General features: G+C 35.4%; 1 protein-coding gene across 1 annotated transcript in view; it reads left to right on the forward strand.

Annotated features, from left to right (window-relative positions):
- The window catches only part of LOC109046921 (DNA mismatch repair protein Msh3-like), a 50814-nt gene that overhangs the window by 8251 nt on the left and 28577 nt on the right, over positions 1–13986 (forward strand). The window contains 4 exon segments of the mRNA XM_042724664.1: positions 6042–6172; positions 8564–8672; positions 11502–11586; positions 12694–12803. Coding sequence (XP_042580598.1) covers positions 6042–6172; positions 8564–8672; positions 11502–11586; positions 12694–12803 — 435 coding nt within the window.

Consider the following 13986-nt stretch of genomic DNA (forward strand, 5'->3'; position numbering starts at 1 on the left):
AGAGGTAGATTGGTAAGATTGTGAAACATGGATTCTGTACTTTCTTGTCCTGTATCCAGATATGCCTACTTCCATTCTATATTGTAGGCGAAAACATGTTTAAAATAGTATGTCTGAATTCAGTGTTCATAAAACAGTAGGCAAAAAGTACCCAGATGACCTGCTACTTCCAGGAAGATTCTGAAGTGCCTATCAAATTGAAAAAAAATTTTTTTTAGATTTATTTTGGCGTTTTTTCCTTTTATTTGATAGGACAGTAGTTAGACAGGAAGCAAAGTTGGAGAGATAAAGGGGGATGGGATCGGGAAAGGTCTGCGACCTGGGACTCGAACACGGGATGCACAAAACGCAGTGGCGCTACATGTCGACACGCTGCCCATGAGGCTATCGGCGCCGACTCATTGCACACTTTACTATCCCTTGAGGTAACACTTCAGGAGACTTTAGTCTTAACTAGGGTTGGGCCAATGGATGATGCCATCATCCATCCCAGATGGCCGACAAACATCACTATGTTGAGCAAGCATTAAAATTTAAAATATATATAAAAACTATATATAAAAACAATTTATAATATACTTGCCATATTTAAGAGGTTTCAGTTGTTTTTATTGAATTGGCCATTACAATACCCATAAAACCAACTATTGCTAAACTACCTGTGACGGAAGGAATCTGCTGGAACATTGAAAATGATGGACTGACCCCGTCAAAGTCCGGACCTCAACCCCATCAAGCAAATTTGGGGTGAGTTGGAAAATAAACTGGATAGATCTATTGTACATTGAAAGAAAAGCCTTTGGCTTGAGTTGCAGAAGGCATGGGGTAACATTAGTGTTAAGTTCTCAGGAAATATATTGACACTACGCCAGACTACACCTGTTGTAATTGCTGCAAAAGTACTACAAAAAAGATGATCTCTCTATGTGGAGCACTACGCGCTGTGACTCCTTATTGCTTCAAGCGCATCATTACGCATTCGGTTCCAACAGTCAAGACGATGAAACTCTCTCCAAGAGTGCACAGTAACTGAGATTTAAAACTGTTAAAAGAAAAGTCTCAAACTATTGCACAGATTTAATACACTACGCATTAATATCTCTTCACTTTTTGCTTTGAACATTTCTATGCTGCGTGCTGTGACTGTGTTGCTTCAAGTTGTCTAAGACTTTAAGGACAGTAATGACAGTTGAAGAACCACCTCAGTGGAACCTTAAAAGCAAGTTGTATTGCACCAGGGAATAATGGCTACTAACTGGCTGGCATCTAGTGCTGCATCTAAAAAAGGGTGTTGAACAATTAGAAATTCAACATGTTTTTTTTGTAGTCACCAACACATTTTCAACTCTGCATTCACATGTCCTAACTGTAGAACAGGGGTGTCCAATCCTGCTCCTGAAGGCCAATATACTGCAGAGTTTATCTTCAGCCAGTTCCAACACATTTACCTTGAAGTTTCTAGTGAGTCTGAAGAACTTGATTACTTTGGTTCAGGTTTGGAGCTAAACTCTGCAGGACACTGGCCCTCCAGGAAGAGGTTTGGATACCCCTGCTGTAGAAGAACATGCGGCTCATGAATTGGGTTCCACGACCACCTTCAATGGCCAAAAGTAACCACACTCCTGGAAATGATGTCATCATCCATAACAATGAACAGTCATGAGTAAATAAGTGAGTAAGTAGTTTTGAAGATGCTGGATTAGATTCTGTACTTGCTGGGAGTCCCAACAGGTGGCTAAGGGTCATCACAAAGCCGAATGTAGTAACTTCCTGAGGAAAAAGAGCAATGACCATTGCAGTCCTGAGAGAGACACTGCTCAGTTGACAGGGGCAACATCTCTTGTTTTGTCTTTTAAATGAGACAGATGTTGTTGATGTATTTTTGACTCGCTCATCCCTGTGATTGTGATCACTGTTGCCAAGGGCAACGCTTTAAGGTACTAAGAGGACTGAAGCAGGTAATAGATTAAATTAGTGAGGAGCACATACTCCAGGCAAGAATGCGGCCTCCTCATCAGACTTGATCTATATCTTTCTGTACTGTCCCATTTCTACTGCTAAAAATACTGCATCTTTGTGGTGTTTTCAGAAAATTTGTTTGAGAATCCCAACCAACCCAGCATGGCGACACCAATGTTAAGAGTTTGCAGGCGGGTTTGCTTGACCAATGGCAGACAAGAGAGACCTGTTTAATAAACAGTCATTGTTTTTGCAGTCCTGATTTTTGTATTTGTGCAGACGTTTCACACATAAGCTTTAATTGTCCCGATCACACTCACAGTCTCAACTCTTCTTTTCCTAATTACGGGCTTTCAGTCATCTTCTCCCTATCTTTGTCTTGCTCCAGCTGCTCCTTTTTTTGGCTTCATTTTATAACCAGACATGTCTGGCCTTGTGGTTCTTTGCTGTCCTTCTCCTCTATTGCCCTGTCATAATTTTTCCATAAACGTAACCTCTAATATTGTATTAATGGTTCTAGAAAATCTGGGGGGAAAAGAAGCGTGAAGCAGAATTATATATCAAAGTGTTTAAAGGTTAAAGCCTCTGACCTATCCACCTGAACAACTGTCAAATCACTGCGTAGGCATTTATGTCTGCATACAAGCTTTAAAGGGCACTGTTGTTAGCTTAAACTCAAGACCTTTTAAAATGGAGTGTGTGAACTATGCAGGTTTGCTTAAGTGCTGTCAGTAAGCCTCAGTCTTTTCAAGTGATGGTTTATGATTGTTTTTATATGCATGTAGGAAATTAATACCATCTTGGAAAGTGTTTTAAAGGGATAGTTACCCCAAAATGAAAATTATGTTCAAGGTACAGAAAGGTAACGACATTGTTAAAATAATCCATGTGACATTGGTGGTTCAACCTTAATTTTATAAAGCTACGAGAATACATTCAGTTCACATCCCTGATTATTCAAATAACCATTATTCAACAATTTCTTCTCTTCCATGTCAGACTTCGACACACATTAACAATAGTACTATGACACAAAAACTATTTTAACTTAATAAGACTATTTTAACGATGTAACCATTTTTAACGATGCCCTGTATAGTTGCGTTGCTGTCTATGCAGGGCCAGAAAGTTCTAGGATTTCATCAAAAATATCTTAATTTGTGTTGAAGATGAACAAAGGTATTATGGGTTCAGAACAATATGAGGGTGAGTTTTTTCCATAGTTTTTGGATGAAATATCCCTTTAAAATCTGCACCAACTTCAAACAACCTTCGTATTTTCCTATTTCTAAAATACTGATTATGGGGGGCCAATTGATCATCATTGTTAAAATCTGACATTTGTTCTCCATTTTTCCATTCCATTCTTCATGTTGCTGTAAATACTATACTGCGGTAATGTAAGGTATACTGGTTTCCACTGCCAACCATGTGCTGTGCACTTCAGTTCTCAGGGGTGTGATAGTGAGGGAGGGCCCATAGCAACTGTTGCCGAGGGGTTGCAGTGCTGTGGGTTAATGAGAGCCTCAGGGGAATTGCATGTGGTATGTTGAAGGTGCCACTGCCATCAGTTTCTCCCAGTGCGTACTGGTTACTTGAAATGGATTCTGAATGCTCCTCTGCCATACTAATCAAACTACTTTATTCATACACAACACAATCACGCTTCATTACAGGATTTTGTCTGTTGTTTATTCCTTAAAATAACTTGGCAAATTTCCTCCTGTTTTCATTTTTTGGCTTTGATAGCCAATGAGGGTAATAAAGTTTCTACATTGAGGGTTGGAAATGGTCTTTGAATTAGTTACCTTTCAGGTAAAGCATCTGTTGGCGAGCTGTCAGGGCAAGAATAAACATTCAGATACAAACTGTACAACCAGCACACATGTATGCAAATAATATAATGCAAAGTTTTAACCTAATCTTTCATGACCATGTAAATTTTGTTACATTTTGTAACAAGGGAGGATGTGACATTTATCTTGAAGGATTTTTAAAGGGGTAGTTCACCCAAAAAGGACAATTTTGTCATTATTTACTCACCCTCATTTCATTCCAAACCTGTATGAGTTTCTTTATGTTGAACATAAAAGGAGATATTGTGAAATAATCAAACAGTTGATGGTCCCCATTGACTTCCATAATATTTCTTCTCTGCATTCACATGTCCTAACTGTAGAACAGGGGTTTCTTTATGTTAAACATAAAAGCGAGCACCATAGAGCAACAAAAAAGCGAGCACCATAGTGGAGTGACCTACTATGGTGGTCACTACAACTGTTTGGTTCTTCAGAATTCTTCAAAATATCTTGTTTTGTGCTCAAAATAAGAAACCAACAGATTTGGAATGACTTGAGGGTGAGTAAATGATGACAAAATGTAAATTTTTTGGGTGAACTATCCCTTTAATGGATTGAAATGTTGTCAAAATGATTTATGGCACTAATGCATACTGTAACTAGTTGAGAAACTATCGAGAATATTTGTATTTGGATAAATTAATTTATCACTGCAAGAGTATTTAAAATTAAGACAAAACAGTGATCAAAATGACCTAAGATATTGCCTTCTCTAAAGCATGTATATAAATAAAGGGCCATAGACATATTATGAGCCAGCTACCTCTTGTGACTGTGTTTGCATAGTTGTGATTTGTGGGAACAGTCACCCATGGGCACAATACTGTTTTAAATTAATTATTACTATTTGTTTTTTCCAGCAAGTTGATAATACTGTTGGGGAAGATAAAGCTGGCTGCACGCTTGCATAGGCCACATATGTTCATTGGTTGCCCCAGCAACAGCACAGAGATACAAAGAAAACCTGCGTCCTTGAGATCTCTGTGATGTTGAATGGTGGGGAAGCAAAAGTGAATGGACTGATGGTGAAGCGTGTGTGTGTGTGTGTGTGTGTGTGTATGAGACTAATATGCACCTTAATTGCACTGAGAAAATCCACTGGTATTGAAGGCTTTAGGATGAGACCAAAAAATAAAAAAATAAACAGATTTTTTTGTCTTTTCTTTGAATAATTTCTATTATTAATTGGTAATTTCACAAACACGTCAAGCTCATATTTCATCCAAAAATCAAAATAGAAAAAAATAATTTTTATTAATTTTTCCTTTTTTTTGAGTGTCATTTTCCTTATAAATTGTGACACAACTTGAAAGTTAAGCATCCCTGCCTGAAATATTCATTACTGTATTTTTTTTTTTTTTGTTATTCCTAAGGTGGTTCTCATTACATTCTCATTATTGTAATATAGTAATTATTACAATTTCAGGAAGGACACATTTGAAGACATTTGTAATGTTTCAAAATATTTATTTGACAAAAAAGCTTTTCTTTTAAACTTTTCTATTCATTAAAGAATTCCAAAAAAATGTGTCATGGTTCTGCAAAAGTATTAAGCAGCACAACTGTTTTTACACTCACAATAATTCACAATAGCTAGCAGCAAATTAGCATATTAGAATAATTTCCAAATGACCCTGTTACACTAAAAACTGGAGTAATGACAGCTGAATGTATTTATAATTAAAATCTTATGAATGATAGTTAGCATTGTTTTTATGTATCCATAAGGACAATAAATAATTGCACGACATTTTTTTTTTTTTTAATTAAGATGATAAGAATTGGGGTGAAAATTGACTTATCTGGCTTATTTAATTAGTTTTCTAAAAACCTAATTTTGTGTAGGCAAAATGTAATTTACATTTTTATCACACTGTGTTTATCAGCATTTAAGATCAATGGAAATCAAACCCATGGTCATTGATAACTCTATTCTACTATAGTGAGCTGTACCTGTACAGGAAAACTTTTTCATTTCTTTTTTCTTTTCTTTCCTTAATCGAGATTCACCCTTTTGCACGAACACTTTATTATCTTTTATCATCTATGAACGCTGACATTTTTGTGTCAAGTCAATGTAAACAGTAATTTTAACAGTAAAGTGTTATATGGTACACAGAATATACAAAGTATGCAAGAACATTTTCCTGTTTCTCCTAGAGGTTTCACCTGGTGCAGTTTCCTGTTGTCCCGTGTAAACCTACTGTTTGTCTCCTCTTTCAGTGTCCACGCAGATGACCGAATTTGCATTGAGAAACGAGAAAGCTCCATGTTTGAATACCCAGCTGCAATGAGAATTATCAAAGATTTCTACAGAGACACCCCTCATCCAGCTGTGGGAAACCAGGAAAAGGGTAAATGGCTTTATTTTTGTCTCCTGTCTGTTTTTTTTGATGTCTGCCCTCCAGTCATGATGAATCATCACCTGGTCTTTAGGATAGAGATATCTGCCCAGTCTGATGCAAGGTCAGTGTGTTTAATTGAAAAATCATTCCCTGTAGGCAGAAGGGTGGCAGATCAATGTCTGCTGTCCTTTAGGCTGGACATGTGTAGGACAAAGGGTGGTGGCTTTCCCTGGCAAGACGGCGACTAAATCACTTTTTTGTCTTGTTCGGGATCCATTAATTGCACACAACAGACTCCCTCACCATCACGGAAAGTTTTCTCTGATGCTCTTTACTTTGTATCTCAAATGCAGCTTGATGTCACCTACATTGAAAAATGTTGACAAGCAACAAGTCTTTAGTCTAATTATTATCCCCAAACACCTTCTGTCATGTTTATTGAAAATAGGTATGTCAGAAGCCACAGGCGCTTCAATACCAAGTTTTTAAAATTTAAAACAATGTAATAGTCCACTTTTTTCTACAGTATTTGTGGCAAAAACCAGCATGAACATAAATACGAAGTTAAACCTGAACTGTTAACTTGAATAATTACTTGGTAAAAGAATATCAGCAACATTTGCTTAATTAAAAAATAATTTAAAACTACATGCTTTTGTTTGAAATTCATTTGTATTTTTTTTAATTTTTTTTTTTAAGTGATTTCAGAAACAGATTATTAAATTATTTATGTCAAAATCGGTATATAGAAAGAATTCTGAATTTCCATGGTTTATATAGATTGTTTAAATATCGGTATTGTGACAACCTTACACAGAGTGCTCAATAAATCTTTTTGTTTGCAGATTTGTTATATGTGATTAGAAAATCTAGAAATCTTGACAGTGACAGTTAGGGAAGTAACGATTCACTCAACTCACAATTCGATTCAATTCACGATTTTGATTTCACGATTTGATTCACAATTATTTTTTTTTTTTACAAAATTATATTTGACAAATTATGAATTAAATCTGTCCTTTTATTATTGCTTGGACAAAATGCTGTACATTTCTTTGTGAAATTGAAATATAACTATAATAATATACTAATATAGCACTTGCATATTATTGCTCTTTTGTTTGATTTCATCTATTGTCCTCACCTCATAAGTCAAAACAAATAAATAAAAAACACAACAAAAAAAAAAAATTCAAATAAAAGGTAAATGTAAATAACAAAACTAAACTGAAATTTTAAAACAAGCCCCAAATCAAATAAATAAGTAACACAAATAAAATAAATCTCTTCATATAAACAAAATAAGGCTTTGTCTGTGCTCTTTCCATTTAAATTAGAGGCAAACACTGCATTTTAATCATGATCCAAACAAAGATGCCGCATTCATGCAACATGAGCAGTTTTTAATTTAAATTAGATTTTATAATTTAGAAATTCTGAAGCAAAAACAGAATGGTTTGACTTCAGTTTTGTGAAACTATACATGAAAATATCAGCATGAAACAGCAGACGAACTGAACGAGACGCAGATTCACTCTCTGCCAGCAGGTGACGCTTAAAGCGTTTCCTTGGTTTCTGCTGTAAATAAAGCAGCGCTGCACTTATGAACTTTAATATGTATTATACAGAGGCAAGATGGAAAGAAAAAATACCATCTAAACTTTTCTAAAGACAGTAAGTTCCCCTCATATAAACTCTTACACCTAAATTAATCTCGATTTGTTTAGCATCTAAACAGATTTGAATCATCACATATTTGAATCGATTTTCAACCGGCTCGTGGTTATTCGTTACATTTCTAGTGACAGTGACACACCACAGTTTAAAGGATAAAGGAAGTCTCTTATGCTCAACAAGGCTGAACTTACTTGATTTACAATGCATTTAAAACTAATTTACACAGATTTTTCAATTAATATTTGTAAAATATTATTACAATTTATTCCTGTGATGGAAAATATACAGAAATTCAGAAATCTTGTTAGTATGCTGACTGGGTTCTCAGGAAACATTTATTTAACTCGATGTTGAAAACAGTTGTGCTGCTTAATAGTTTTGTTTTCAGGATTATTTGATCAATAGAAAGAACAGAAAAAAACAATTTGTTAGAAATAGAAATCTAATCTAACATTCTACATTTTTTACTGTCAGTTTTGATCAAATTTAATACATCTTGTCTAATTTATTAATTATTACTTTCATTAAAAAAAAATCTTATTGGCCCCAAAGTTTGGAGTGGTAGTGTATGCAGAAAGGCAGAAACATATTTTTTAAGACATGTGAACTGTCAGCGACTCAGTCTGTCCAATTGCATATTTATGCTAAAAGCACAAAACATTAGTCAGTACAATTAAATAATATAGTATGTTTTTACAATTTTTTTTTTTCCTTTCAAAATAGGTTCCTACTCCCTGTGTATGGGTCTGGAGAGCCCCATCATCTGCTGTCTTGGTCCTGTGATCCAGTATCTGACTGAGTTTAAGCTAGAGAAGATTTTACTATGTTCCAGGTATAGTTGAGCCAAAAATTAAAATTCTGTCATCATTTATCACCCTCATGTTGCTCCAAGTCCATATGACTTTCTTTATTCCATGGAATGCAAAATGATTAAGTAGTTTAGCAGAATGTTCCGGCTGCTCTTTTCCATACAATGAAAGTAAATGGGGACTAGGGCTGAGAACATGTACATTTGGTGACAGAAAAAAGGGCAAATTTCAATTGTTGTGTAAATCCTTTTTCTGCTTTTCCCTTTGGTTTCGGTTTCTGTTAGTTTGGATTTGTGCTTTGACAGTGCTTATTGTGTGGTAATGGTGAATATTTGAATAATTATATAGCAAACTCAACAGTGTGTTAACTGTGTTCACTGTGTATTTCCTGAATGAGTCAGTGTCTGCTACATAGGCTTGGGCGGTATCCAAATTTTGATACCGCCAAACCTCCTCCTTATTTTACCTCGGTATACGGTATTACCGTGAATAATTAAAAAATGATGACGTAAGGCTCAGACAACGTCACCAAACTGTTGGCTTGTGGCTAAACCGTTCAGAAACTGAATACCAAACACTAATACTGAAACAATAACAAAATAACATGCACAACAATATTAACAACTTTATTAGCAACAAATAGCAGTTTATAAAAAAGTGCAAATACAACAGTCAAACAGAATTAAATTTAACATAAACATCCAGAACAAATCACAACAAATCAACACAAAAGAACACAAATCAATTAAAGTAAATCACACCGCCCGAACAACTTTTAATAACAAAGAGCAGCTTATAAAAAAGTGCAAATAGACCCACAACAGTCAACCAGAGTTGAATTAACATAAACATCCATATTATAAAAATTATTGCAAAGCAATAGGCCTAAATAAAAACTTATTCTTTCCAGTCTTCTTTCCAATATTGTTTTTAACGAAAACCAAATAAAAATACATGAATCAATTACAACAAATAAAAAATGGTGCTGAAAACCCGCTCCGATGGTGTGCTTGTGGCACAGACGCACAGGTACTTTCGTGCCACTCGCGACATCGGGAAAACGCCTGGCAGCATTTTTCCACCAGAGAAGTGGGTCCTCGTCTCCTTGAGTAACTGGCTCCGGTGTTACGGTGCCGATGCCGACGGAACCTTCCTTTAAAACGTACCTTTTTTTTATTTTTTTTTTTTTTTGCAGCATACTTCCCAGAGTCATCTTTTTTCGTGAGGGTTCGGGTTGCGCCTCTCCCTCTTCCACTCTGATGGCCACTGGACCTGCTGCCTCTAAGCTCACGATCTCAGCCAGTAATTCGGCCTTGGTCTCAGACAATGCGTTGTTATCCGTCTCATATCCTCCACGGTAACGAGGGTCGAGGAAAGTGCATTTTCGCATTATTTTGCGCACTGAATCGGATTCATACTTGGCCTCCAGCTTTGTTAAAATTCCAGTTTTTATTGACTTTGTTAGCTTGAGGTCATTTTCTGACGCAACCAACACATTGTCCCTGCAGAGCTGTAGTATGGCCATGGGGAGGATACAGGAACTGGTCACATTATTTTCTCCTGACAAAATATCAGTGAAGTCACCGACTAGTTTCAGTGCTTCGTGAACAGCTTTCAAACGTAAACGAAATTCGTTTATTTAGGCCTAAATATTAATTAATTGGCCTAAATAAACGAACGAATGAATGAATAGGCCTCATGATGGTAAGCATAAAATGTGCAGAGAGTTCCTCAGGGACAGGGGCTCAAATGTAAAAAAAGGAACATATATATGCTTTGCATCACATAAATAAATTATATTTAAAAGTAGGCTATATTAAAATAGAAAACCATTTTTTACATTGCAAATTTTTTTTTCTCTGTATTTTTTATCAAATAAATGCAGGCTTGATGCGCATAAGGGACTAATAAAAAAAATGTGCATGCAAATTTGACCAAATGGAATAATATACATTAATGGACTTATTTATTTATGCATTCATTCGTTTATTTAGGCCTATTTATTAATTCATTCATTCATTCGTTTATTTAGGCCTATTCATTCATTCTTTCGTTTATTTAGGCCTATTCATTCATTCGTTAGGTCCTTACCGGTGCGCGACTCGCCATCTTTCCCTCTCTCTCTTTCTCCTCCACGCTGTCACGTGATGACAACCACGCATACGCATTTTTAGGCATTAAATAAATTATATTTAATATTTAATCCTTGTCTCCTATATAAGTGCATTGTTTTTTTTTTAATGACGGTATGACGGTATTGAAACTGATACCGTTGCTATTTTTAGATCCCGCGGTATACCATATTACCGTGTTACCGCCCAAGCCTACTGCTACACCTACACTTTCCTCTCTTGTTGGCTTTTGCTTCAAACACATTGATGAATCCAGTGGCATAGCGTGACCCTATTAGGAGACAAACTGGTATTTTTCCTCCTCACCTAAAGTAGACACATCTCACACCTACTTCCATCAGGCACATAGGTATTAGCAAGGGCCTTCGTTTATCCAAATATAGTGTAGCAGCGGGAAACCGAGCCCAATCTGAATCATGATGCAAGCAGAGTGTCACCCCTGATGTGTGAATGTTCAGAAGCGTCCTGTAATTACAGACTGATTAAGCACTTTCTTTAAAGAAAAATAAGAGGCGTTGACCTTGCAGACTTTCTGAAAGGGCCTTAATTAACATGCATCATTAGCTGAAATAGGGCCTTGCTACCTAATAGTTTGTCATGATTGTGTATTGTTGCTGATCTGACTTTTATTTAAAGATGTGGAAAAATGTAAAGATGTAATTATGAAGCTGGAGTTGTTTATGTGGAAAGCACATTTTGGTTGTGTTGTGATGTTTGCAGCTCGTTTAAGCGGCTGTCGAGTGACGCTGACCATATGCAGCTCAGTGCTGCTACCATGAAGAACCTGGAGATCCTGTGCAACCAGGTCAGTCAAACCGAGGAAAACATGGCTGATTGCAGTCGTACTGTTTACACCTAGTACTAACATCCGTCTTGGGTGAGCTGATGATCACTTGTGCTCAGCCATTAAACATTGCTATTTACATAATACGTGTCTAAAGGGATTCTGTTTTCTAAATAAGAAATACATTCTGCATTTCTGCATTTTAGATGCTAATTAAAATTTAATTTGATAAACTGTGAATTTGTGTAAATGTGCGATCATGTGGCTGTCAGATGTTCTTCTATTGAAAAATGCATTTTTTTATTTAATCTTTTCACTCAAATTATATTATGCCGAAAAATATAAATAAAAAAGTAAAATACAAGCATTTCTTGCTAGTGGTCTCAGATTAAGAAGTCGTTGAACTAAATTATAAATATTAAGTATATATGTAGCCAAATGGCTGAAACTCAGATTTTAAATTTTACAGTCGATCAAGCTAAATGATTATAACTGTGACACATAAAACAGTGTAAGATCAGTAAAAAAAGATGAAAAAATAGTATTAAATATTGCTGCAACAGTGACTATGGGCCTTCTGTGAGGTTCAAACCTATGACCTTTCAACGATTTGCTAATTTTTCAGTGAGTTTTAGTGATATTGAGTTGAATGTCAGTATTAGGCAAATTACTAGGCAAGGCATATTTGGAGAACAAAATATCCATTTGACAATTTTTGTCAGACGTGGACTAAAGGTAATCCAACTAAATTTCTGTGAATATCGGATAAAATTTGTTGGAGGATTATTACCAAAATCCTTTTTGTAGTAAAAAGTACATTTCTCTTGCTTATGTGGAAATGAATTGTCTGTTACAATGAACATCACATTTAAATAAAAATCCTGTTTAAGAAATGTAACTTTACATTATGATATTAAGACTTACTTAATTTTACCTCTTAGCTTCGCTTTAAAACTGTCTCTTGATGTAGTATTAGGGTGTAAATATAACAACATAATATAATTATGCCTTGTGTCACAGGCTGCCTGGATAATAACATGGTCTTTGTGTTTTGTTAACCAAGTGATTTATCTGTTATCTAGGATGTTGGTTTGGATTTCATAATGACTTCTTTTTCATTGCTGTCAGACCACAGGTTCAGTAAAAGGCAGTCTGCTGTGGGTTCTGGATCACACTCAAACTCCATTTGGAAAGAGACTGTTAAGAAAGTGGGTGAGCCAGCCGCTGAAGTCTGTGATGTGAGTCATTATTTAATTTTTTTATTCAGTAATCACAGTGATTTGAATGCTAGTATGGAAGATGCAGAGTGTTTGCAATGTTGAATAGAAGTGGCATGCCCAGATCTTCACAACATCACTACAGATAGTAGTGAGCTCTAAACTCTGAGCCTTGGTTAATCCTAGTTCTGGAATATTTTGAAAACAAAGGAACTTTGCAGCCCACTTTTCAGCCAGTGGTGGGATTATAATTCCCTTCAGGCTCGTCTCCCATGGATTATGGGAAAACACTATTGAATATAAAAAAGGATAACCTGCCATAAATGCAAGTTTTTAATCTGAGGTTTCATCTTTTTGGTAATTACACAACTTCAGTATCTCCCAAAAATTAAATTGGCAAGGCACTGTCTATCTGATGCCATTTTTATACACCTTTTAAAGGTTGTGGGGGATTGTTTGGATCTGTGTGTGATTGTAATGCATGCTTACAAAGAATCCGATTATGTTTGTAGAGAAAAATAAATATATAAATATTTGATTCCATAACAATTTAATCTTAAATCCACATATTTTCTTGGCAAACCTCTTAGCAGACATGTTGGGGAGTGTTTTAAATTGAGACTATCATGCCATTGAATGTGAATTTCCATGGAAATGCTGGCGTGTTGTCTGTGGAAGGACTGGACAATGCAGTTAGATGACAAAATTATCTTAAACTGTCTTTACCAACCTCATAAGTTATATTCAAACGTTTAGAATCATTAGGTTTTTGAAATAAATTATTTTTATTCAGCAAAAATGCACTAAAATGATCCAAAGTGACGGTAAGGGAATAATGGTACAAATAATTTCCATTTCAAATAAATGCTGTTCTTTTCAACTTTCTATTTATCAAAAAAAAAATCCTGAAAGAAACTTCTACCCCCCCCCACCACACACACACAAAAGTATTAAGCTGTTGTCAACATAGAAAATAAAAAGATATGTTTCCTGAGCATCTAATTAGTATATTAGAATGATTTCTGAAGGGTCATGTGACACTGAAGACTGGAGTAATTATGCTGAAAATTCAGATTTGATCAAGAATAAATGGCAAGTTAAAATATTTTAAAATGGAAAACTGTTATTTTAAACTGTAGTAATATTTCCTAATATTACAGTTTTTACTGTACTTTTAATAAAAATATATGCAGCCTTGTTTCAA

This window comes from Cyprinus carpio, chromosome B5 (assembly GCF_018340385.1).
Source record: "Cyprinus carpio isolate SPL01 chromosome B5, ASM1834038v1, whole genome shotgun sequence".
NCBI lineage: Eukaryota > Metazoa > Chordata > Actinopteri > Cypriniformes > Cyprinidae > Cyprinus > Cyprinus carpio.